Source organism: Alexandromys fortis, unplaced genomic scaffold (assembly GCF_014885135.2).
Source record: "Alexandromys fortis isolate MF-2015 unplaced genomic scaffold, M_Fortis_MF-2015_v1.1 scaffold_80, whole genome shotgun sequence".
Classification (NCBI taxonomy): domain Eukaryota; kingdom Metazoa; phylum Chordata; class Mammalia; order Rodentia; family Cricetidae; genus Alexandromys; species Alexandromys fortis.
This window is the reverse complement of record NW_026068174.1, coordinates 975,536-994,514: the sequence shown is the minus strand read 5'-3', so window position 1 is coordinate 994,514 and position 18,979 is coordinate 975,536. Positions and strand designations below refer to the sequence as shown.

The window sequence follows — 18,979 nt, the reverse complement described above, 5'->3', positions numbered from 1 at the left end:
AGCTAAGTGTTCCAGGCTCCCAGTAAGCCATCAAAATGCTGCTAATGACCACTTATTGTCGACTAAATACAGTTTGCTTGTTGCTGCTTATTTCTTATACAAATATAATAACTGGAGAATTGCTCTCTTCCAATAATCCCATCTCTTTATGGGCATTGTCTCCGGGACCCTCTGTGAAAGAGGAGTGCTAGGTCCATCCCTGCCCATCAGGCAAGACTCAGGATACTGTAGTGGGCAGAGGGAATCAAGACACTCGAGTGTCAGCCTCTGCTCAGCCATTGGCATGCCTAGGACACTTCTACTATTTTTGTAAAAGAATTGACTGAAATTAAATGTAAGGACTTTCAGATTTTATTGCTCTGATGCTACTGTTTCTGGAGAAATCTAAGCCTGCAGAGCTAAGTAAAGCCAGACATTCCATTTCCCCAAATATGGATCCTTGGCTCACTCATGGTCCCTGGAAATCCAGAAGAAGGCAGGGAGGAGAGTAACCACGAGTAGTAAATGCTGGCCACAGGCTCCTAGTCATAGTGACTTAGCCACAAGGAATGTTTCTCCATGGCCCATTTTCTATCTGTTAGTTTGAAGGAGCTGAGCACAGAGAGAGCAAGTACCACAACGATAACACAGACTAGAGCACCTGGGCCCATTTCCAGAGCACCCCGGGGCAGTTACCTACAACCTTTCTGGGCCTCAGCTGCCTGATCTATACATTGGAGATTAGCAATACCTACATAACTAGAGCTGGGAACTCAGAGACTTTGCACTGTAAAGCCTCCCAAACATTCCTGGCACAGACTAAGCACTGTATGGGATTTGCATGGAAATCTCTTCTGCTACAGGATCCGATTCGTATGGCTTTCCAGGTCTGGAACCTTACAACTCAGACAGTTCATTTCAAGGTTGCAAAGCTCCTCAGTCCTGCTGTGTTTCTGGGAACCGCCAAGTGGAGCGAACACCTTATTCAATGTTAAACAAGGACTTGGTGTACTTACTGCTGTCCTTTCCCATCTCCAAGATCCCTTGGGCCAGGGGCAAGCTGGGGTATGCTTGCATCCCCCTTAGGACCTTAGGATCCTTGCCCGCTTCCTTTTACTTCAGTGAAAGCAAGACCACTCCATTCACACTTGTGGTCAGTCTGCTATGACGGCTCTCCACACCTCCCCCTTCCCGCCCAGCTTCATTCACTCGCTGGCAGCAGTGGCTGGAAAAAGTACCCAATTCCAACCCGCAGCTTCTCTCTTCTGCTTCCTGGAAACCTCCTAGGGCCCTGCACTTACTCAGCAGATTCAATCTTCCACTTTTCCTCACTCACGAAGGATGATGCTACCCCCTGGGGACCAGGCTCCCAGCCTGACTCCGCCCCCCTGACTTAACAACAATAAAAGGCTGAGGCAGAGCTGCCAGAAGAGCAGAGAGGCTGAGGCCAACCCAGAGCCTGCCGATTCCCTCTGAAGCCAGCTCTCTCTCTCCCTCCACCATGCAGGTCTCTGCAAGAACGCTTCTGTGCCTACTCCTCACAGTTGCTGCCTGCAGCATCCACGTGCTAGCCCAGCCAGGTAAGACCCCAGCTTCCTTCTCCTCACGGTGTATTACCCCATCGTGGACTGTCATGGGCCATCATCATAGTGTAGTCTCACCTGAACAGATAATCCCCCCCCACACACACACCAAGGTAAGACAGCTGAGAGAAGGGCAAAGAGCCAACCCAATTATGCAGGGGCTTCTGGGAAAAGGCCAACCTAGACTTCGAATTCTTCTAAGATCTAAATTTGAAATCACGTCTTCACGTGGCTCCTTGTCCTCAGTATTTGAGAATACGGGTGACCAGACAGGGGCCTGGGTTGATGTGTTTCTCCAGATTGGGGGGCAGGGGAGAGAAGAGACCTGAGACCTCTGTTTCATGCAGTCCACCTTCCAGAGACAGAGGCTTAGTGGGGGGGGGGAGGATGCTCAGGATCAGAGATAGATTTCAGGAGCCTAGAATAAGGTCCCCAGGCCATTTCCTTGGACTCTGGTTATTTGACGTCTTAGCTCTTTCTAATGACAGTCCCCAGAGTCACCTTGTCTTAATGACACCCCTTTATCCAAGATTGTGAACTTACATTAAAGCACACATCTCTGAGTCAGTGTATCAGTGATCACATGCCCACTCTGACCTATCTGGGTTGCCATCCACTCCTGTTGAAACTGCCTGTTCCTCATGGTCCTCCTCTTTTCTGAGGCCAGAAGCATCCCTCTTGTCCTAACGTGCCCCCCTCTCTGGTTTCTTCTCCAGATGCAGTTAACTCCCCTCTCACCTGCTGCTTCTCATTCACCATCAAGAAGATCCCAGAGAGGAGGCTGGAGAGCTACAAAAGAGTCACCAGCAGCAAGTGTCCCAAAGAAGCTGTGATGTGAGTGACACCTACTAGCCTTCCCTGGTGCAAAGTTCTTCCTCAAGAGCAAGGGGTGGTCCTCACGTACTTCTAGTCAGTCACTCAAGAGCAAGGGATGGTCCTCGTAAACTTCCAGTCACTCACACACTCAGATCCAATATCAGATGATTTCCAATGAGAAAACTGCAGCCAAGAAGGAAAGAGCAATTCCCAACAGCACTGTCTAAAGGGATGCTCTTCAGAGCACCCCAATTTCATGAGCTTATCTTGGAAAACCTGCAGGCCCCTCGGAGTCCCCTTTCCTACCTGCCTTCCTCCTTTAGCCCCGCACAGTCCTTCCATGCTTAGCCACTGAACTTCATCTGACTGTGTCTTCTCTCTTTCCACAGTTTCATCACCAAGCTCAAGAAAGAGATCTGTGCTGACCCCAAGCAAGCCTGGGTCCAGGCATACACGAATAAACTGGACCAGAACCAAGCTAGATCGGAAACGACAACTGTGTCTAAAAGTGTGTCTACTGTAAGATCTTCAGCACCTTTGAATGCTAACTTGACCCATGGACCCGCAGTTAATGCATCGACTACTCCCTTGCCCGCAGCAAGCTCAAGAACCTCTGTGAGAGTGGCTAGCCCAACAGTGAACTAGTGTGACCTGAATGTGGTGCTCTAAGTAATGTTAAACTTATTTAACTTATTGATGTCTCGATATCCCCTCCCCTGAATACTAGGGTTTCTTGGATCCGAGATGTGGTTCCATTGTTTTCCCTCTGAGAACCCTGTTTCTACACTTTCAAATGTTGTGAGAGATGCATTTTGTAAAGATGGATGGAAAAACTTTGTGTTTGAGATTCCAGGGCATTGTTTAAAATATTATTATGGAAATCGATATTTCTAATTATTAAGAGAAATAAATTATTTTTGTACACAAACTGGCTTTGGGTGTTTTCTTGAGGGAAGTCGCGAAGCAGGGCGTGTTTAAGCTTGGAGGACAGCACAGGAGGGACACACATTGTAATGGCAGAATGAGTGGCCCAGTCTTTCGTACTGGATGGTCTCGTGTGAGTGTCATAGACGCTTTAAAACAGGGCCCAATCAGCCATGCTAGGACCATTGCTCCAGTCCCCAGTATTGCTTCTCAGTCTCCTGCTTGACAGAAGTCCCAGTCAACACCTGCCGTGTGTTCCAATCGCCCTTTCCTGGGATGCACCACTTCTATCTCTAACTCTCCCACTTGACTCCCTAACTGGGTAGGCAACGCAGGCACTGGGGGATGGAGAGGGGACTTAACCACCTTCTATAAGAAGTTTATCTTAAGGCTTCTTAAGAGAGGAAGACACAAAACTTATCCTTGATAATGGTCAGAGTTTTTCCAGAAAAGCACAGACACATCAAGAAAAAGAAAGGCAGGTGGGGGAAAACAGAGGAAGGTGGAAAGGAGGATGCTATGTGCATCAAAAGGTGATGAGAAGAACAATCAAATGGGGCCATGTGTCTGTCAAGTTGTATCAAAGGGAGAAGGGAGGAAAAAAAAAACAATCAGATGGGCCACACGTATGTCACATGATGAGAATTTTTTCAAGAGAAGCCTGAATACAGGGTTTTGAGTGTAAAGGTGTGGGCATGGTACTGCCTCTGACCTTGTCCTTTAATGGAAACTCTTTGGTTCAATGAAGAGGGATGTGTCCCATTCAGAGGCTCGGGCTCAGGGAGAGCTTTGGAAAATGGACCTTGATGGCTTCCTACAGACAGGAAGATGTGGAGAGAAGTGATAGACTGTGGCCCATCAATAGATGAGGACTGAAGATGGGGTCCAAGGGACAACTCTGGAGAACAATGTGCTGGGCTGTGGGGAAAGGCGTTAGGTGCAGACCTCTCCTGAACTTGTCAGTGGGGCAACTTCTCACAAACCCGAAAACGTTTCTTCCCATTACCACCCTGAGCCCCCACCCGGGAACCTAGGCTGTCCATTCAAATGGGTAGATTTTTCTCTCTCTGGATGTCCAGCTGAAGTCTGTGACACGGGACGGTTGGACACAGACAGCCTCTCTCCATGAGGGAGGGTGAGCATCTTTTGCTGGGAAATCAGCTCTCATGGTGCTCACCTTCCCCATCTGGTGGGGAGAAAGATATTGTCAAGCAAGACCCAGCAGTGCCTTTGGCAGCATGCAAGGCTGGGAAGACTGCCTAACAGGAAGGACACTTGGGTGGACACAGACTTGATTACTAGGGATCAATGGAGTCTTTCAATTCAGTGGGATGGGGGGGGGTGTTGCAGAGATAAGCAGGGGCCGAGATTCCCTTCTGATGGAGGATCCTGTCTCCTGGTAAGTTTTCATTGCTGCAGCTCAAAGTTGGAACATATCTGAGCCAGGCCAGACTTTCTGGCTGAAGCTGAGGGTTTGCTTCAGAGCTCCGAGGGCTGTAATACTCAGACAGCAAACAATCTGTAGGTTTTGTTGTGTGAAGTTCACAGACCCTACATTCCAGAGGTTCAACGGTCCTCGGTGTTGATTAACGGTCAGAAAAGAAATTTTAAATCAGAGTGGAGGCAAAGAGGAAATAAAGTGGAAATCAGTAGCTTATAGAACAAGAGGTCTCTGATGCCAGGCTGACTGGCTGAGAGGAGGAAAGGGAAAGGGGACGGGGGCACATGCACTTACTCCCCATATAGCCCTATAGCCTGCTCCCGCTGCATTTGCAAGCCCTATCTGCTCATTCTTATGAAATATTGGCTTGTTTTCTTTTTTTCTCAAAGCAAGCAGAGGTTTCTTGGTCCTTGCACAATGAAACTGAGCACAAAGCATTGGCGTGCTTAGGCACTTAAGGAAGCCAAGTAGGATGCGTTCATTTCCCGTTGCTGCCAGCATTTTATTCCAGAATGTCTTTGTCCTTTCCCATCATTCTCAGGCTTCCAGTCTCTGTTTATTGCTCAATCCCAGAGCCGTTTCTATGATTTATTATAGCAGCGCCCTGCCCCAGGTATCACACTCTGTATTAGTCTCTGATTGCCACTAACAAATCAACATACACCAGAAGGCTTAGAACAGCCAAACACATTAGCAAACAGTTGGATTGTTAACTCTACACTGGGCCAGTCTAGCTGCAGTCCCTTAAAGAATTTACTGTTTACAACTCCTAGAAACCACTTCTGGATTCTTTCTCTGTCTCTCCATCCCTCTGTCTCGCTCACTCTCCCCCTTTTATTCCCCCATCCCTCCTTCTGTGAGCATCTCTCTGCTTCTCTAGCCACAGCTTTTGCTGGTGTTTCAGCTTTATGAGACAGAGGCTCATATTGTGGCTACCTGTTATGTAGCACAGGTTAGCCTTAAACTCATGGCAATCCTCCTGCCTCAGACTGTCCAGTTCTAGGATGATAGGCATGCACCACCGCACCCAGCTGTAATCCCGTCTCTCTAACCTTCTGACCTTCCTGCTTTCATATTCAAGGTACCTTTGTGATTGTCCTGAGTACATCTTCACAGCCAAGATGATCTGTCTCAGGGTCTTCATATCAGTGACATCCACAAACCCCTTTGCAAGGTCAGGTAGGACATGCACAGGCTCCAGATGTTAGTGTACTAGTGCTCGGAAGACAGGGTTGCCCTTTAGACTGCATGCCTAGGGACCAGACAAAGGCTTATACTCTGTAGCTGGGCACAGTATTTGAAAGTTTTATCTGGTTCGCTAAGAAGGTGGTCAAATAGCCTTGTGGGTGTCATGATTTGTCTGGCACTGTATAGGTAAAGTACAGCAGGTGCTTCTAAGTGACCAGTACGTAATGTTTTATCCTGACTGTCCACGTGTTGTGATTGAGAGACACTTAGGAGGTTATGAGCCCCCTTCTGGATGTGCCCATGAAGGTGTAGAGATGACGGGAGCTTGGGATAGCAACTAGCAGAAACTCACCCTAAGTATGGTGGTACCCTCTAACTAGCCAGAGGTCCAGACAGAAAGGGAAGCAGGGGAGGCAAACAGCATGACCAAACTCCACTCCAGGGGACCTCAGGCACCACTCTCTTCGGCCTGCAGTACAGGCTCACACCGTTGGCTCTCCCTGCAGCTTGCAGGCCTTCAGCTTCAGACTGAAGCAGCATCACTGGCCCCTGCTTTCCTGAAGTGCCCATCTTTGTGGACTGCGCAGCTCCTGGATTGCTTGCTCTCCAGCACGCAGATGCTCATTGGGGGAATTACTCAGTCAACAGTTAGGAAGTCGACCTAATCAACTCTCTTTTATAATCACACACATACATATATGTGTGCACGCATATATACATGCACATACATGTGTGGATGTGTAACTATATATAATATACACATGGAGAGAGCCCTAGCTAATACATTGTGCTTATACTCACGAATTCCTTCTAAAATGAAAGCACATGGGCCAGCCAGATGGCTCACCAAGTAAAGGTACTTGCCACCAGGCCTCAACACCTGAGTTCAACACCTAGGAAGGAAAGAACCAATTTCTGCAAGTTGTTCTCTGACCTCCAAACATAAGGCATGGCACGTGTGTGTGTGTAGTGTGTGTGTGTGTGTGTGTGTGTGCGCGCGCGCGCGCGTACACATGGCACATGTGAGCCACAGAGCATATGTGGAGGTCAGAGGACAACTTTTGAGAGCTGGTTCTCTCCTTCTACCTAGTTGAGCAAGCATCTCTCTTGTTTCTGTCACTGCGGTGTCTACTCTATGCTAGATTCCCTATGAGTTTCTGGGTGATTCTCCTGTGTCCGCTTTCCATCTCACCGTTGGAGTGCCCAGACTATAAATGAGTGTCACCATATCTGATTTTTTATATGGTTCTGAGGATAGACCTTCAGGATTTCCAAAGATGTAAAACAAATACTTTTACCCACTGAGCCCTCACGCCAGCCTCTCGTGCAATGTTTTAGAACATGTGTATATTGCATAATGTTCAAATACACAACATACACACTGAAACAATTGTCACTTTAAATTGAAAACACTCAGAATCCATCCTTTCTTCTGGCCTTTTAAATATGCACAGAATTGATTGATTACAAATTAATAGCATACGATACAACAAGCAAAACTCCTTTCTCCAATCTTTTATGTAACGGTGTCTGCTGGTTGACTTGATGCCGCCCTCCCATTCCCGCCCCGCCCAGTCTTTAGTAACCACCCGTCTACTTTCAGCTTTCACGAGGTCAACTTTCATGGCTCTCACATGAGGAAGATCACATGCGACTGACTTTCCTGTGTCTGGCTTATTGCATGTAACACGATGACATCCGGTTTCAGCCATTCCGTCAAAAGTGACAGGGCCCCACCCTTCGGTGGCTATTATTCTACTCTATACTATTGCCGTATCATCTTCATCTACTTATCAACTAGCACTAAGCTCCTTCCGTCTCTTGGCTGCTGTGGCCAGTGCTGGGGTAAGCCTAGAGCACAGGTGTCTGCTGACATACTGACTCCTGTCCCTTTGGCAGCTTACCCAGGGGAAGGATTGCCAGATCATATGCTAATTGTAACCTTTGATATTTTGAGGAGCTGCCACGCCTTTCCTGACAATGACTCCACTAGTTTGCATTTCTGCCAACAGTTTCAAGGGACCCCGTTTCTCCGCATCCTTGCTAGCACCATTTATTTTAGTTTTTTTTTTTTTTTTTTTTTTTTTTTTTGGCAATTGCCCTTCTGACTGGAGGGAAGTGGTGTCTCACTGTGGTTTTGATTTGCATTTCCCTGATGCCTTTGTTTCTTTTTGTGTTGCGGTGACAAATACTCTGAAATACTCTGACAAGGCAACTTAGGGCAGGAAAGCCTTCTCCTTGGTTTCATGAGGGCAGGGAAGACAAGGCGACAAGAACTCGAAGCGGCTGATCATGTCCCATCCCTAACAGGAAAGCAGAGAGTGGAGCGTGGCTGCTGCTCAGCTCTGGCTCTCCACTCATACAACCTAAGGTCCTAGCCAGGGAATGGGGTCCTCTCAGAGTGGGCAATTCTTTCCCCTCCAATTAGCCTGACAAGGTCCAGATAGTTCCCACATGCATTCCCAGAGGTCCTCTGCCCGGGTAGCTCTGGATTCTGTTAGGCTGACAATTGGTACTAACTATCGTACTTCATGATCAGGAAAGCTGAGGTATCTTTTATTTATCTGTGCCTTTATTTGGGAAGTGACATTTTTTGTTAGACAGTGTACGCGTGTGGCGGCAGCACACCGCCACGGATGAAGTGGGCTCTCCTATATTGACTCCCATTCTATGGGTTAATTTGTTAACTCGGCTGATGGCTTCCTTTCCTAACCTTTATGTTTGATTAAAAAAAGAAACAACATGGTTGGCTCTTTCTTGCCTTTATTTCCTATGCCTTGAGGTCTTATCCATAATCTCTGTGCCTAGTCCCACATCATGAAGCATCGCCTGTATGGTTCCTTCTCCTCCCTTCATGTTTCAGGTCTCACATTTTATACCCTTTAACCCATTTGAGTTGATTTTCATGTACTGCGAGAGCTGGGGTTTCCTTTTATCTTCCTGAAAGTGGATTTCTGCCGTTCCCAACAGCATTTGTTGAAGACTCCCTTTTCTTGAGTGCATGCCCTCCCCAGTTCTACTGAAAACCATATGGCGTCAAGGCATGGGGATGAAATTTTTTTAAAGGTTTTGAGCAATAAAGGCTTTGGATAAAGTGGTTTAAAGAAGGGAGTTGGTTAGAAACTGGAGTTCTCATTCAAGCCTGTCAGCTTTGACTTAAAAGAGTTGTGGAGCAGGTGTGGGCGAAGCAAGGAAAGCAGCCAGTAAGGCACGGAGGGAGAAAGGAAGAGACACGACACACCTGTACCAGTAACTCAGAATAGCAAGGTTTGGTTTTTGTTTTTCCCCAGAAGGAATTTTATGGCCAAGATAATCAGAAGCCCAGGGTTCTGTACCAGCTGTAAACCAGCTTCAGCCTTTTGTGAGCCAGCAAACAGCAGTGACAGCTACTAAAGGAAGGCATGTCCACCCAACTTCACCCCCAGTGTGGCCAGTGGGTGCAAAAGGACAAGCCAGAAGCCCATAGCTGATGGGTCTTGAAGGCATGATCAAGGATGCTTGTCATAAGAACAAGATCAAAGTCCTTGCCACAGGAGCATCTTTCCTGGTACCTGTCTGGAAGTACAAGAACTTCTGGGCATGGTCTCTCGTTGTTGGGTTTTAGGAGCACATCTGTGTGGAGACCAAAGGTCCAGTCATTGTTCTTCAAGCACTGACCACATTTTTTTTTTTGAAACAGGGACACTTGTTGAACCCAGAGTGCACTCATTGGTTCAGGCTGGCTGGCCAGATGGTCCTGGAGATCTTCTTGTCTCTACCTCCCCCAAACTGGGACTTGAGGTGTGATCACTCAACTCCTGGGTGAGTTCTGATGCTCAAACCCAGGTTCTCACGCTTGCATGCCATGCTCTTTACCAACTGAGTCCTCTCGCCAACCCCACTGCTTGAGTTTCTCAGTTTTGCTTTCCCAGTAAGTGTCTATTGTGCCTTATTCCTAGGACCCATTGCTTCCAAGAGAGTCGGAAACAGCTCAGTGAGTCATTGTTTGAAGAACAATCACCAGTTTGTACTGGGAACGAGAAAATTCACTTTTTAAAGACCTCATCCTCCATTTAACTTTTAAAACAGGGGCAAAAAGACAAAACACAAAATTCACCATACCTCCTATCTTTAAGTATAGTTTATGGGATTAATGCTGACGTATCTAGCATCATTGAACAACAGAGGTCTTGACCGTTTTCGCCTTGTAAAATCTAAACTACCTCTCCTCACTAAACAACTTCCCATTCCCTTCTTTGCCCACTAATGGTTTAGTTTGTTGTTGTTGCTTTTTGTTTGTTTGTTTGACATTACTAAGATTGGAGCCAAGAGTCTTGTAGATGCCGGGCTAATACTCTACCTTTGAGCTTATAAGCACCAGTTTGGGTGGTGTTACACACCCTTAATCTCAGCACTCTGGAGGCAGAGACAAGCAGATCTCTGTGAGTTCAAGGCCAGCCTGGTCTGCAGAGCAAGTTCCAGGACAGGCACCAAAGCTACAAAGAAACCCTGTATGGGAAAAAAAAAAAGTAAGCCAGTTCTTATTTTGATATAAGTACTATAATGGGGCAAAGCGATATCTCCTAATAGTTTTGATTTGGAGTTTCTTTTTTCCTTTTTATTTATTTACATACGGGGACTTGACATTGAACTCGGGGCCTCACACAAGCTTCCAATGACTAGCAATGTGGTATGTCCTTTTCTATGCGTGTCGCCTATCATCCCTAAGGAACATCCATTGATACTCTTTTCCCCTTTACAATTCAGATTTTTTTTTTAATTTTGTTTTGGTTAGCTGCTGAGTTGTGGGAATTCTTTATATTAGCTGAAAGGTAACTCCCAACCTGTTGTCTGTCAGTGATATGATCTGTGAATGTGTTCTCTCGATCCACAGGCTGGATCTCATATTACTGCTTGATTAGTGTTTAGGTTTGTGTCTTTGCTGTGAAGCCAGGGCAAGCACTCATGCCTAGCATGTTCTATGTCCCCAGACGCTGGACTTTTGACATGATGTATCACTCTGTAATGTAGATTGGCCCCAAACTCACAATCCTCCTCCCTTGGCATCTCACATGCTGAGGGCTGGGATTAAAAGCATATGGCATTACACTCAGCTTGACTTCTCTATGTTCTTTTACTTAGAAGGGATATTTCCATAGCTAATCAAATATTTGAAAACCACAAGATTCCAAGAGCCCGATGTGATGTGTCATTCTAAACGCCTCTGGATGGTATTTCTGGGGATGGAGCTCGGGCCCTTGCTCTTTCTAAACACTCTCTCTGCTTCTGCCTTACAGATGTGTGGTTCTATAGAGTGGTTTTTAAAACATGTCTGTAGGTTCCTTTGTACCATCTTTCTAAGAGGTGTCTTTTATGGTCCTGGGGACTCGAAGGCATCATTTAAAATATATGGTCTTCACAGTGGGATGCAGAGAAAGAAGGAGAGGAAGAAACCAAAGAACATCTGCTCCACCATATAGCTATTTAAGTTCTTCCAGATGCTAGACTTGGAGGGGAGGCTTTGGGATGATCCCCAACCTCAACCATCATCTCCTTGCAAAGCAAAAGATCCTAAGCAAACCCTGCCTATCTGGGGCCAGTCAGCCTTCTTATCTGAGCCCAAATATAACCGAAAGCTATATTAGACACAAGGGTTTGGGGAATTCTTTCTCTTTTGGCTAACATTTTATTCCTCTACTTTCCTCTGAGATTTGAAAAACTAACAGAACTGTCCTTTTTTGGAGTGCATTTTAAAATCTAGCCAAATATTTAGTGCCTGTTTCTGGACTTGGGGATCCTAAGGATGTTGGTTGAAGGAGGAAATGAGAACCCCTTGACTTGGTCATCTGTTTCCTTCCTCATTCTACAGTAACTATTTCCTTTTCTAGGATCTGAGCTGATAAGTGTACCCAGAATTCACAGTACAGCCTCTATCTGGACAGAATCACTACCTCATTTTCCGTTATTGATATTAAATGGAAATAGGACAGCCTCAAATCACACCCTCCTTGATTCCATTCCAAATGAAGATCCCTCCCTATTTGCTGCCTATAAAAGAGGAGGTAGTACTGCCAAAAGACCAGAGGCCAGGCCAGCTCAGAATCTGCCAGCTCTTACTGAAGCCAGCTCTCCCGTTCTCCACCATGCAAGCCTCTGCAATGCTTCTGTGCCTGCTGCTCACAGTGGCTGCCTTCAGCATCCACATACAGGCTCAGCCAGGTAAGAATGGCCTTGCCTCCTTTCCCCCTGGGGCATGCTGCCCCTTCTCTGGGTTTTCACGGACCATTACAGAATGAGGGTTACTCATAGTTTGATCTTACTGCCTTTGCCAAAAGAAGGCAATAGAAAGAGGGACATGAGGCCAGTCCAGGGTCAGAGGCAGGACTTGAATCTGATCCCTCCAGGACTCATTAGTAGAAACAAGATAGTTCCTGCACCAGCTACTTCTCCAGTAATGGGGCTCTGGGTTATCAAAGAGTGGCCTGAGGTGGGGTGTGTTCTCAAGTAGAAGAGGGAAGGGGAAGAGCAACAGGGTCTAGTGTGTGCTTCAGGCAGCCCAGCTTATAGTGACAGTGGTTCTGTAGAGGCTGTGTCTACAAGATGTTCACAACAAGACACAAAGTTTTCTAACCCAAAAGGGGGACTCATAACTGGTATCGTCATACTCTAAGGAGATGGGTCATTATCTGAATGCTTTCTAGTGACAGCCGGAGTTGTCCTCAGCTCTTCTTGCCCCTGTTGACTGGCATATAACCCATAGAAGGGAGAAAGAATTGAGGGTCATCCTAAAGAGGAGAGGTGTTATATTAGGAGTGGGCAACTTCTCCTTTGGTCTTTTCTTACCTCTCTGACTACTTTCTACTATCCCATCAATCTTAAACAAGAAACCCAGAATCCTCCATGAAGAACCTTTTCTTGTTCTTTCATTGTAGATGGGATCCATTCACCCACATGCTGCTATGTCAAGAAACCAAAGATCCCCACAAAGAATCTGGAGAGCTACAAAAAGATCACCAGTAGCCACTGTCCCTGGGAAGCTGTTATGTGAGTATGCACCCCAGGCCTTTGTCCCTCAGGGCTAGGTCATTCCCAGAGGCAGTGGATAGGGCTAAACACTCGATGCGTGGAGACTCTACTGCAAACTCAGATAACTTTCAATGGGCAAACTGAAACTTACCACTCTCTTCAGAGCCACCATTTCAAAACTTCCCTCTCCAGCCAGGAGCCAGGGAGAGGAAGGGGTTTGCCTTTGGCCACTGAGGACCGCAGCATCTTTTCATTAAGCCCTTCCTTTGTCTTACCTTCTTCCTCCTCTATCCCTGGGGCACGGTCATCAATTTGGGGAAATGCACCAGGCAGGTACTCACAGGATAAGTCACAGTCTCTCTAACAAAGCACTCTTCCTACAGCTTCAAGACCAAGAGGGGTATGGAGCTCTGTACTGACGCCCAACACCAGTGGGTCCAGGATGCCATGAAGTATTTGGACAAGAAAACCCAAACTCCAAAGCCTTGAAGTCTCTCCTCTGAACAGAAATCCAGGAGACAAGAAACAAGAAATCTGCCCCCTTGTCTTTTCTGAGAACTGTGATGAGATGGATGGATTCTGTCTCTAAGGGATAGTTGCTGTCTGGCTGGAGGAATGTGAAACAGCCACACTTAAGGGATTATCTCTAAGTTATTAATATTTTTATTTAATTTTCCATGTACTTTGGTGTGATTTGAATGTAGACACCTCCTGTCACTTTAATGTTGTATTACCATTTACTTTGCTCCAGTATTGCGAACAGGCTTTGCAAGAATCGATGAAAAGATTGTATTTAAAGCATTTAGGATAAAATCATGGTGTTATGATACTGAGGAATTTTTATATGTATGTCTATTGACTTTTCATATAAAATATATTTTTACATAAATACTATCTTTGATTTTTTTTTATAAAGGAACAAAATAAAGTTGGAGGGATGAACAGGGTGGCAAGGAGCAGGGCATGGGTGAAAAGGAAGGGTCATAGGTGAGCAGGGCATGGGTGCAGAGGGAGGGGGCTGTAGATGAACAGGTCATGGGTGCAGAGAGAGGGGGCTGTAGATGAACAGGGCATGGGTGCAGAGGGAGGGGGCTGTAGATGAACAGGTCATGGGTGCAGAGAGAGGGGGTTGTAGATCAGAAGAACATGGGTGCATAGGGAGGGGGCTGTAGATCAGAAGAACATGGGTGCATAGGGAGGGGGCTGTAGATCAGAAGAACATGGGTACATAGGGAGGGGGCTGTAGAGGAACAGGTCATGGGTGCAGAGGGGGATCACAGAGGAACAAAGCATGTGTACAGAGGGAGGGGATCATAGATGCTAACTCTTGGGTCATTTGCTCTAGGCTGAACGTAGTTGGGAAAGCCAGACAGGCTGGGGCCAGACAAAGCCAGGTCCAGTTTTGCCTCTGACAGCTGACATCGGCCTAACCACTTTACCAGATAACTTTTTACGTCCCAAAGCTGTGGGACGTAGAGATTTCATGCAATCTCTTACGGTTCCAGACTCCTATTTGTCTGGTCTCCTTACGGTCTCCCAGTCCCTCCAGTCCAGAATATTAGAGACATCTACTTTGAGATTGGAGATACTGAGCCAGCATGACCTGGCAAATTCCTTTCCACATCTGGGAGCCATGGGTATTCAAACAGTTCTTTCCCTGCCAGTCAGAAGGGGCATGGAAAGTAAAGACTGGACACCCAGTACAAGATCCTGACAGGCCCCTGCACCTTCCAGCTGAGCCCCCATTAAAGAAAGCCCCAGGTAGAAACAGAAGTGTCAGGAGAGAGAGCCCGCACCTTTGTGGCAGGCAGCCAATGTGCTGGTGACCATGCCCCGAGGCTTTAACCAGATCTAACAGACCTTTCTGCCTCTCCTGCAGCCTCATCTCAACACAGCAAGCTGTGCTTGACAGCCTAAAAGAGCCACCAGGAGGCAGACTAACCTCACTAAATGATCATCTTCGAGTTCTTTTATAGCCATGACAGTGAAGTCAGAAAGGAAGGAATGCGTGTTACACCACAGTGATAGCCAACAAGCCCCGTGGTTCAGGTCAGTGCTATGCAGAATGCACAGAGGGGAGGGGCTCCCTGTGCCAAGACCAAGAGAAGCAGCGCACATGACCTGTGCCAAACCCAGAACCTCCTTTTCCTCTTCTTTTTTCTTCTTTCTCTTCTTTTGTTTCTTTCTTACTTGATTGTTTGCTCCCTTGCGTTTTTTTCTGGTTCCCCCCCCCCAATCAAGTGCCATGTAGCCCAGATTGACCAAAAACTCAATATGTATCAAAGTATAATTTTAAATTCTGGTCCTCTCACCTCTCCTTCCAGAGTGTGTGATCACAGGTGTGTGCCCTTACAGACAGTTTCTTAAGTGCTTGGGATCAAATCCAAGGCTTTGTGCTTTTTAGGCGAGCATTGTGCCCACCTAGCGAGATACACCACCAGCCTAGCTCCGTACATGCAGGCAAGCACCCTTCATCCATGCTCAGGTTCTCTTGTCTTCTTTAGGTATGAGTAATTAGAGAGAAATCCAAAACTATGACCAGAAAGAGGGTGATCCAAAGCTGGGCATTGGGGTTAATGTAATTCAAAGATTAGATGGGTTATAACCACCAGTGTACCTAGTAGTCTCGGGTGACAGGTCTCTGCAAGTGACAGTTTACAGTAGCTCCACAGCCCTCACACTGGCACCAGCACCACACTTAGACACTCAAAATAAAAACATAACAAACATAATCCACAGATATGTAATAATCACAGATAATCACAGATGCCCAAGTGCCACCATCAAAGATGCTAATCATGAGTAGTGGGTGAGGGACGATGTCCCTTTTGCCTTCTAAAGAGTTCTCCTATAGATCTGAGGATTACTGATGTGATACATTTGAGAGACCCTTATATTCTTTCTTTTTATATTACAGCACTTCTCCTGTCATCTCTGGCTTACATATGAAGGGTGTCATTTGCCTAAAAATTCTCCCCTCTTGTTCTAAAGTGGCAGAGACTGTGAGTTCCCACCCTACATCCATGGGCCTTTCCTTTGTCTCTAGCACAAATTGGTGGCCATGCATTGAAATGCCAACTAATTGGGATTGAAATGATATCCCTACCAAATACTTACACTACCAGTCTTGTAACCCCAAGATCAAGATATCCCATAGGGTGAATTTCAAGGTGGAAGAAATACATACCTTTAAGTTATTGGTCATTGCTTAGAAGAGCCACACACTCTATTTCAAACCATGACATGAGAGAAAATGAATATTTGCCGTGTTGAGGGCATGATTAACAGACACCTGCCATAATCATGATTACATACCATCATTAAAAAACCCAAAACAGTGGATCATGTTAATGAACAATTATAATCCAGTATTTAGGAGGCTGATTCAGGAGAACTGCTCTAAGTTCATAGCCAGTTAGGCTACACAGTGAGTTCAAGAACAGCATTGGAATACATGGCAAAACACTGTTCCTTCCCCACAAAGCAAATAAATTAAATAAAAATCTGTAATCAAATAGAATTCTGCAGACTGATGGCAACAGGTGGAACAAGCTGATGCCTCAGGTTGGAAAGATGGAGACCAATGTTCCAAAGTACTAAAACTGTCAGGGCCTATACACTGCAACCTTAGCTCCAAAGGGAAACTTTGCAAAACACATGTGGATAGTGTGCTGATTGCTTCTGTCTGTATCTGTCAAAGTATTATTGTAAGGAAAACAGTTTAGGAAAAGGACTGGCTGTCATCGAGCCTCATGAAAGAGAACGAAGCCCACAAATTCAAAAATTCAAGATTAATACTGCAAGAAATGCAATCTGTGTGTAGATACCTCTCTCTCTCTCTCTCTCTCTCTCTCTCTCTCTCTCTCTCTCTCTCTCTCCTTTACTTTGTCTCATGGGAAAGCTGCCTCAGTGACAGGGTGAAAATCAGATACAAACTATAGCTTTGTTACGCAAGCCTTGAATCTCACTAAGAAGTGGAAAACGAGACACACATTTAGGAACTGGCAAAGCACCGAAAGGAGAAACCTCTAAAGTTAGTGACAAAAGTCCTACTAAATTAGCAACGAAACCATGAGTGATCCCAGACCCACTAAAAGCTACTGCCAATTCAAAAGGAGCACAGTCCCCAAGACTGCAGATTATCCCCAGGATAAATAGTATTCATCTGAAGGGCTTGCGAAGGAATGCCCACCCATGGAGTGAGGGACCAAATCATGTAAGCCGCTTTCAGACCTGGCTCCTGCAAACACCCCATACTTCAAGTTTCCCCTCCTATCAGGGTGACCTAAGGGTAATGAGACTTAGCGATTATACTGTGCCTCATCTTCCTCTGCAAATCGAGATCTGCAGAATAGGAATAGCTCTCACTAACATCAGCACCACTCAGACACTTAAATGAAAACACCACCAACAAAGATTCCAGCAGGGAGTGCTGGGCAGAGCAGCTGACCCTTGCCAGAATGAAGATATATGAATTGAGAATTTATTAAAAAAAAACTGAAACACTGGGACTTGACAAGGAGAATGTGGGCTGATTCTTTAGGGGCTTGAGTACAAAGTTGGTAGGCTATTTTCAACACCTTATTCAGCAGCTGCCAAGGGCAAAGAAAGTAAATGAAGGAGCTCACCAGGGCAACCAGAAGTTGAGATTGAAAAGACAGAAGAGCCTTCTCAGAGGGAAGAGCCAACCTTGAAGGCTGTAGCGCTGCTGCTAAGCCCTGTCAATCATGGAGCTGGATACACTATGCTTTCCTTTTGAAATCTGACACACTGTGTAGAGATGACTTGTCATTCTGGCACACAGGGCACTGGGCAAGGTGTATTCAAATCCTTATCAGAAAGACAAGATCAGCTGTCACCAAGGGATCCTGGACACTTAAGATGATGCTGTGTCACCGTAAGAACTGAGCCACCTCTCTTAGAGATGGGTTAATTGTGAAGATGGTTGATATTGTCAGCTTGACAGGGTCTAGAACCAGCTAGGAGACAAACTTCTGTGAGTGTCTGAAGGAACTGCTAGATTAGGTTAACTGAGACTTGAAGGTCAGCCCTAAATGTGGGCAGTTTTCCTCCATGGGTTCAGGTTCTGGACTGAATAAAAGGAAGAAGTAAACCGAGTACCCGTGTTCATCTCTCCACTTGTTGACCGCAGACACAGTGTGAGCAACTGTTCCTTCCTGCCGTGAGGGATTGAGCCCTCCCACTGTGATCCAAATAAACCCATATTTCTTCTGTTGTTTTTATTGAGTGCTTTGTCTCATCAATGAGGAAAAAATGCCTCTCCAGCTTTGTTCTGTCTATGAGACGTGAGGGAAGGACAAAGTGATAGCACTGAAACGCACTCCTTAACAGACAGACACTCTTGCACTCCTCTGAATTCCTTAGTCTAGAGATACACCAGAGTCACAGGAGGAGTCAAGGTCAGCGGCACACTGGGAAGTGACAGTAGCTGTTTCCAGGCCTGGTTCGGTAAACTATGTCTCAGTAAATGTAGAGGCCATCGGTTCCAGATGATTGCTGTGGTTTTCATGCATCCCCAATCTCTGAAGCACTATTTTGCAGAAAGTAAGTTGATTGAGCATCATCTGGCAGCCATACAACCACAAGCAGGTGTTGCTGAGATCAGGCAGAGATTGGTACTATGGCTAGTGAGGGCTGGCCAGTATTACTGTGACCAACGGATCCGGGGATCTAGCTACTGTGCACCTCAGTGTCTCCTCTTTGTACAAGAGGAGAATTGAGAGTCTCAAAGAGATAGGTGAAATCAGGAAGCAATGGGAGCGTTTCAAATCAGAACATTTGGGACTGCGGAGATGGATAAGCGGTTAAGATCCCTTGTTGTGCAATCCTGAGAACAGGGTTTGGATCCCAACACCAGAATAGCAAGTCATGCATCCCCCTCAATACCTGTAGCCCCAGCTTCAAGATGGGGGAAGACAGGAGGATTTTTGGAACATCACAGCAGAGAAAACATGGACCTCATGTTCAATGAGAGACTCTGCCTTGATGGAATGATGGAGGTGGGTCTTGTATCTTTTTTTTT

At 46.1% G+C, this 18,979-nt stretch overlaps 1 protein-coding gene across 3 annotated transcripts; it reads left to right on the top strand.

The window, feature by feature from the left end:
• The first annotated feature begins 1,400 nt into the window (after positions 1–1,400).
• On the top strand, positions 1,401–13,830 carry LOC126492357 (C-C motif chemokine 7-like). 3 transcript variants are annotated; one of them, XM_050128735.1, is made up of 3 exons: positions 1,401–1,559; positions 2,279–2,396; positions 13,320–13,830. In XM_050128735.1, exons 1-3 carry the CDS (start codon positions 1,481–1,483, stop codon positions 13,423–13,425), a joined length of 303 nt encoding a protein of 100 aa, XP_049984692.1. In that variant the 5' UTR covers positions 1,401–1,480; the 3' UTR covers positions 13,426–13,830. The 3 variants fall into 3 exon arrangements, with proteins under 3 accessions (XP_049984692.1, XP_049984690.1, XP_049984691.1); XM_050128733.1 differs by lacking the exon at positions 13,320–13,830 and adding an exon at positions 2,768–3,306; XM_050128734.1 differs by lacking the exons at positions 1,401–1,559; positions 2,279–2,396 and adding exons at positions 11,977–12,129; positions 12,843–12,954.
• The last annotated feature ends 5,149 nt before the right edge of the window (positions 13,831–18,979 follow it).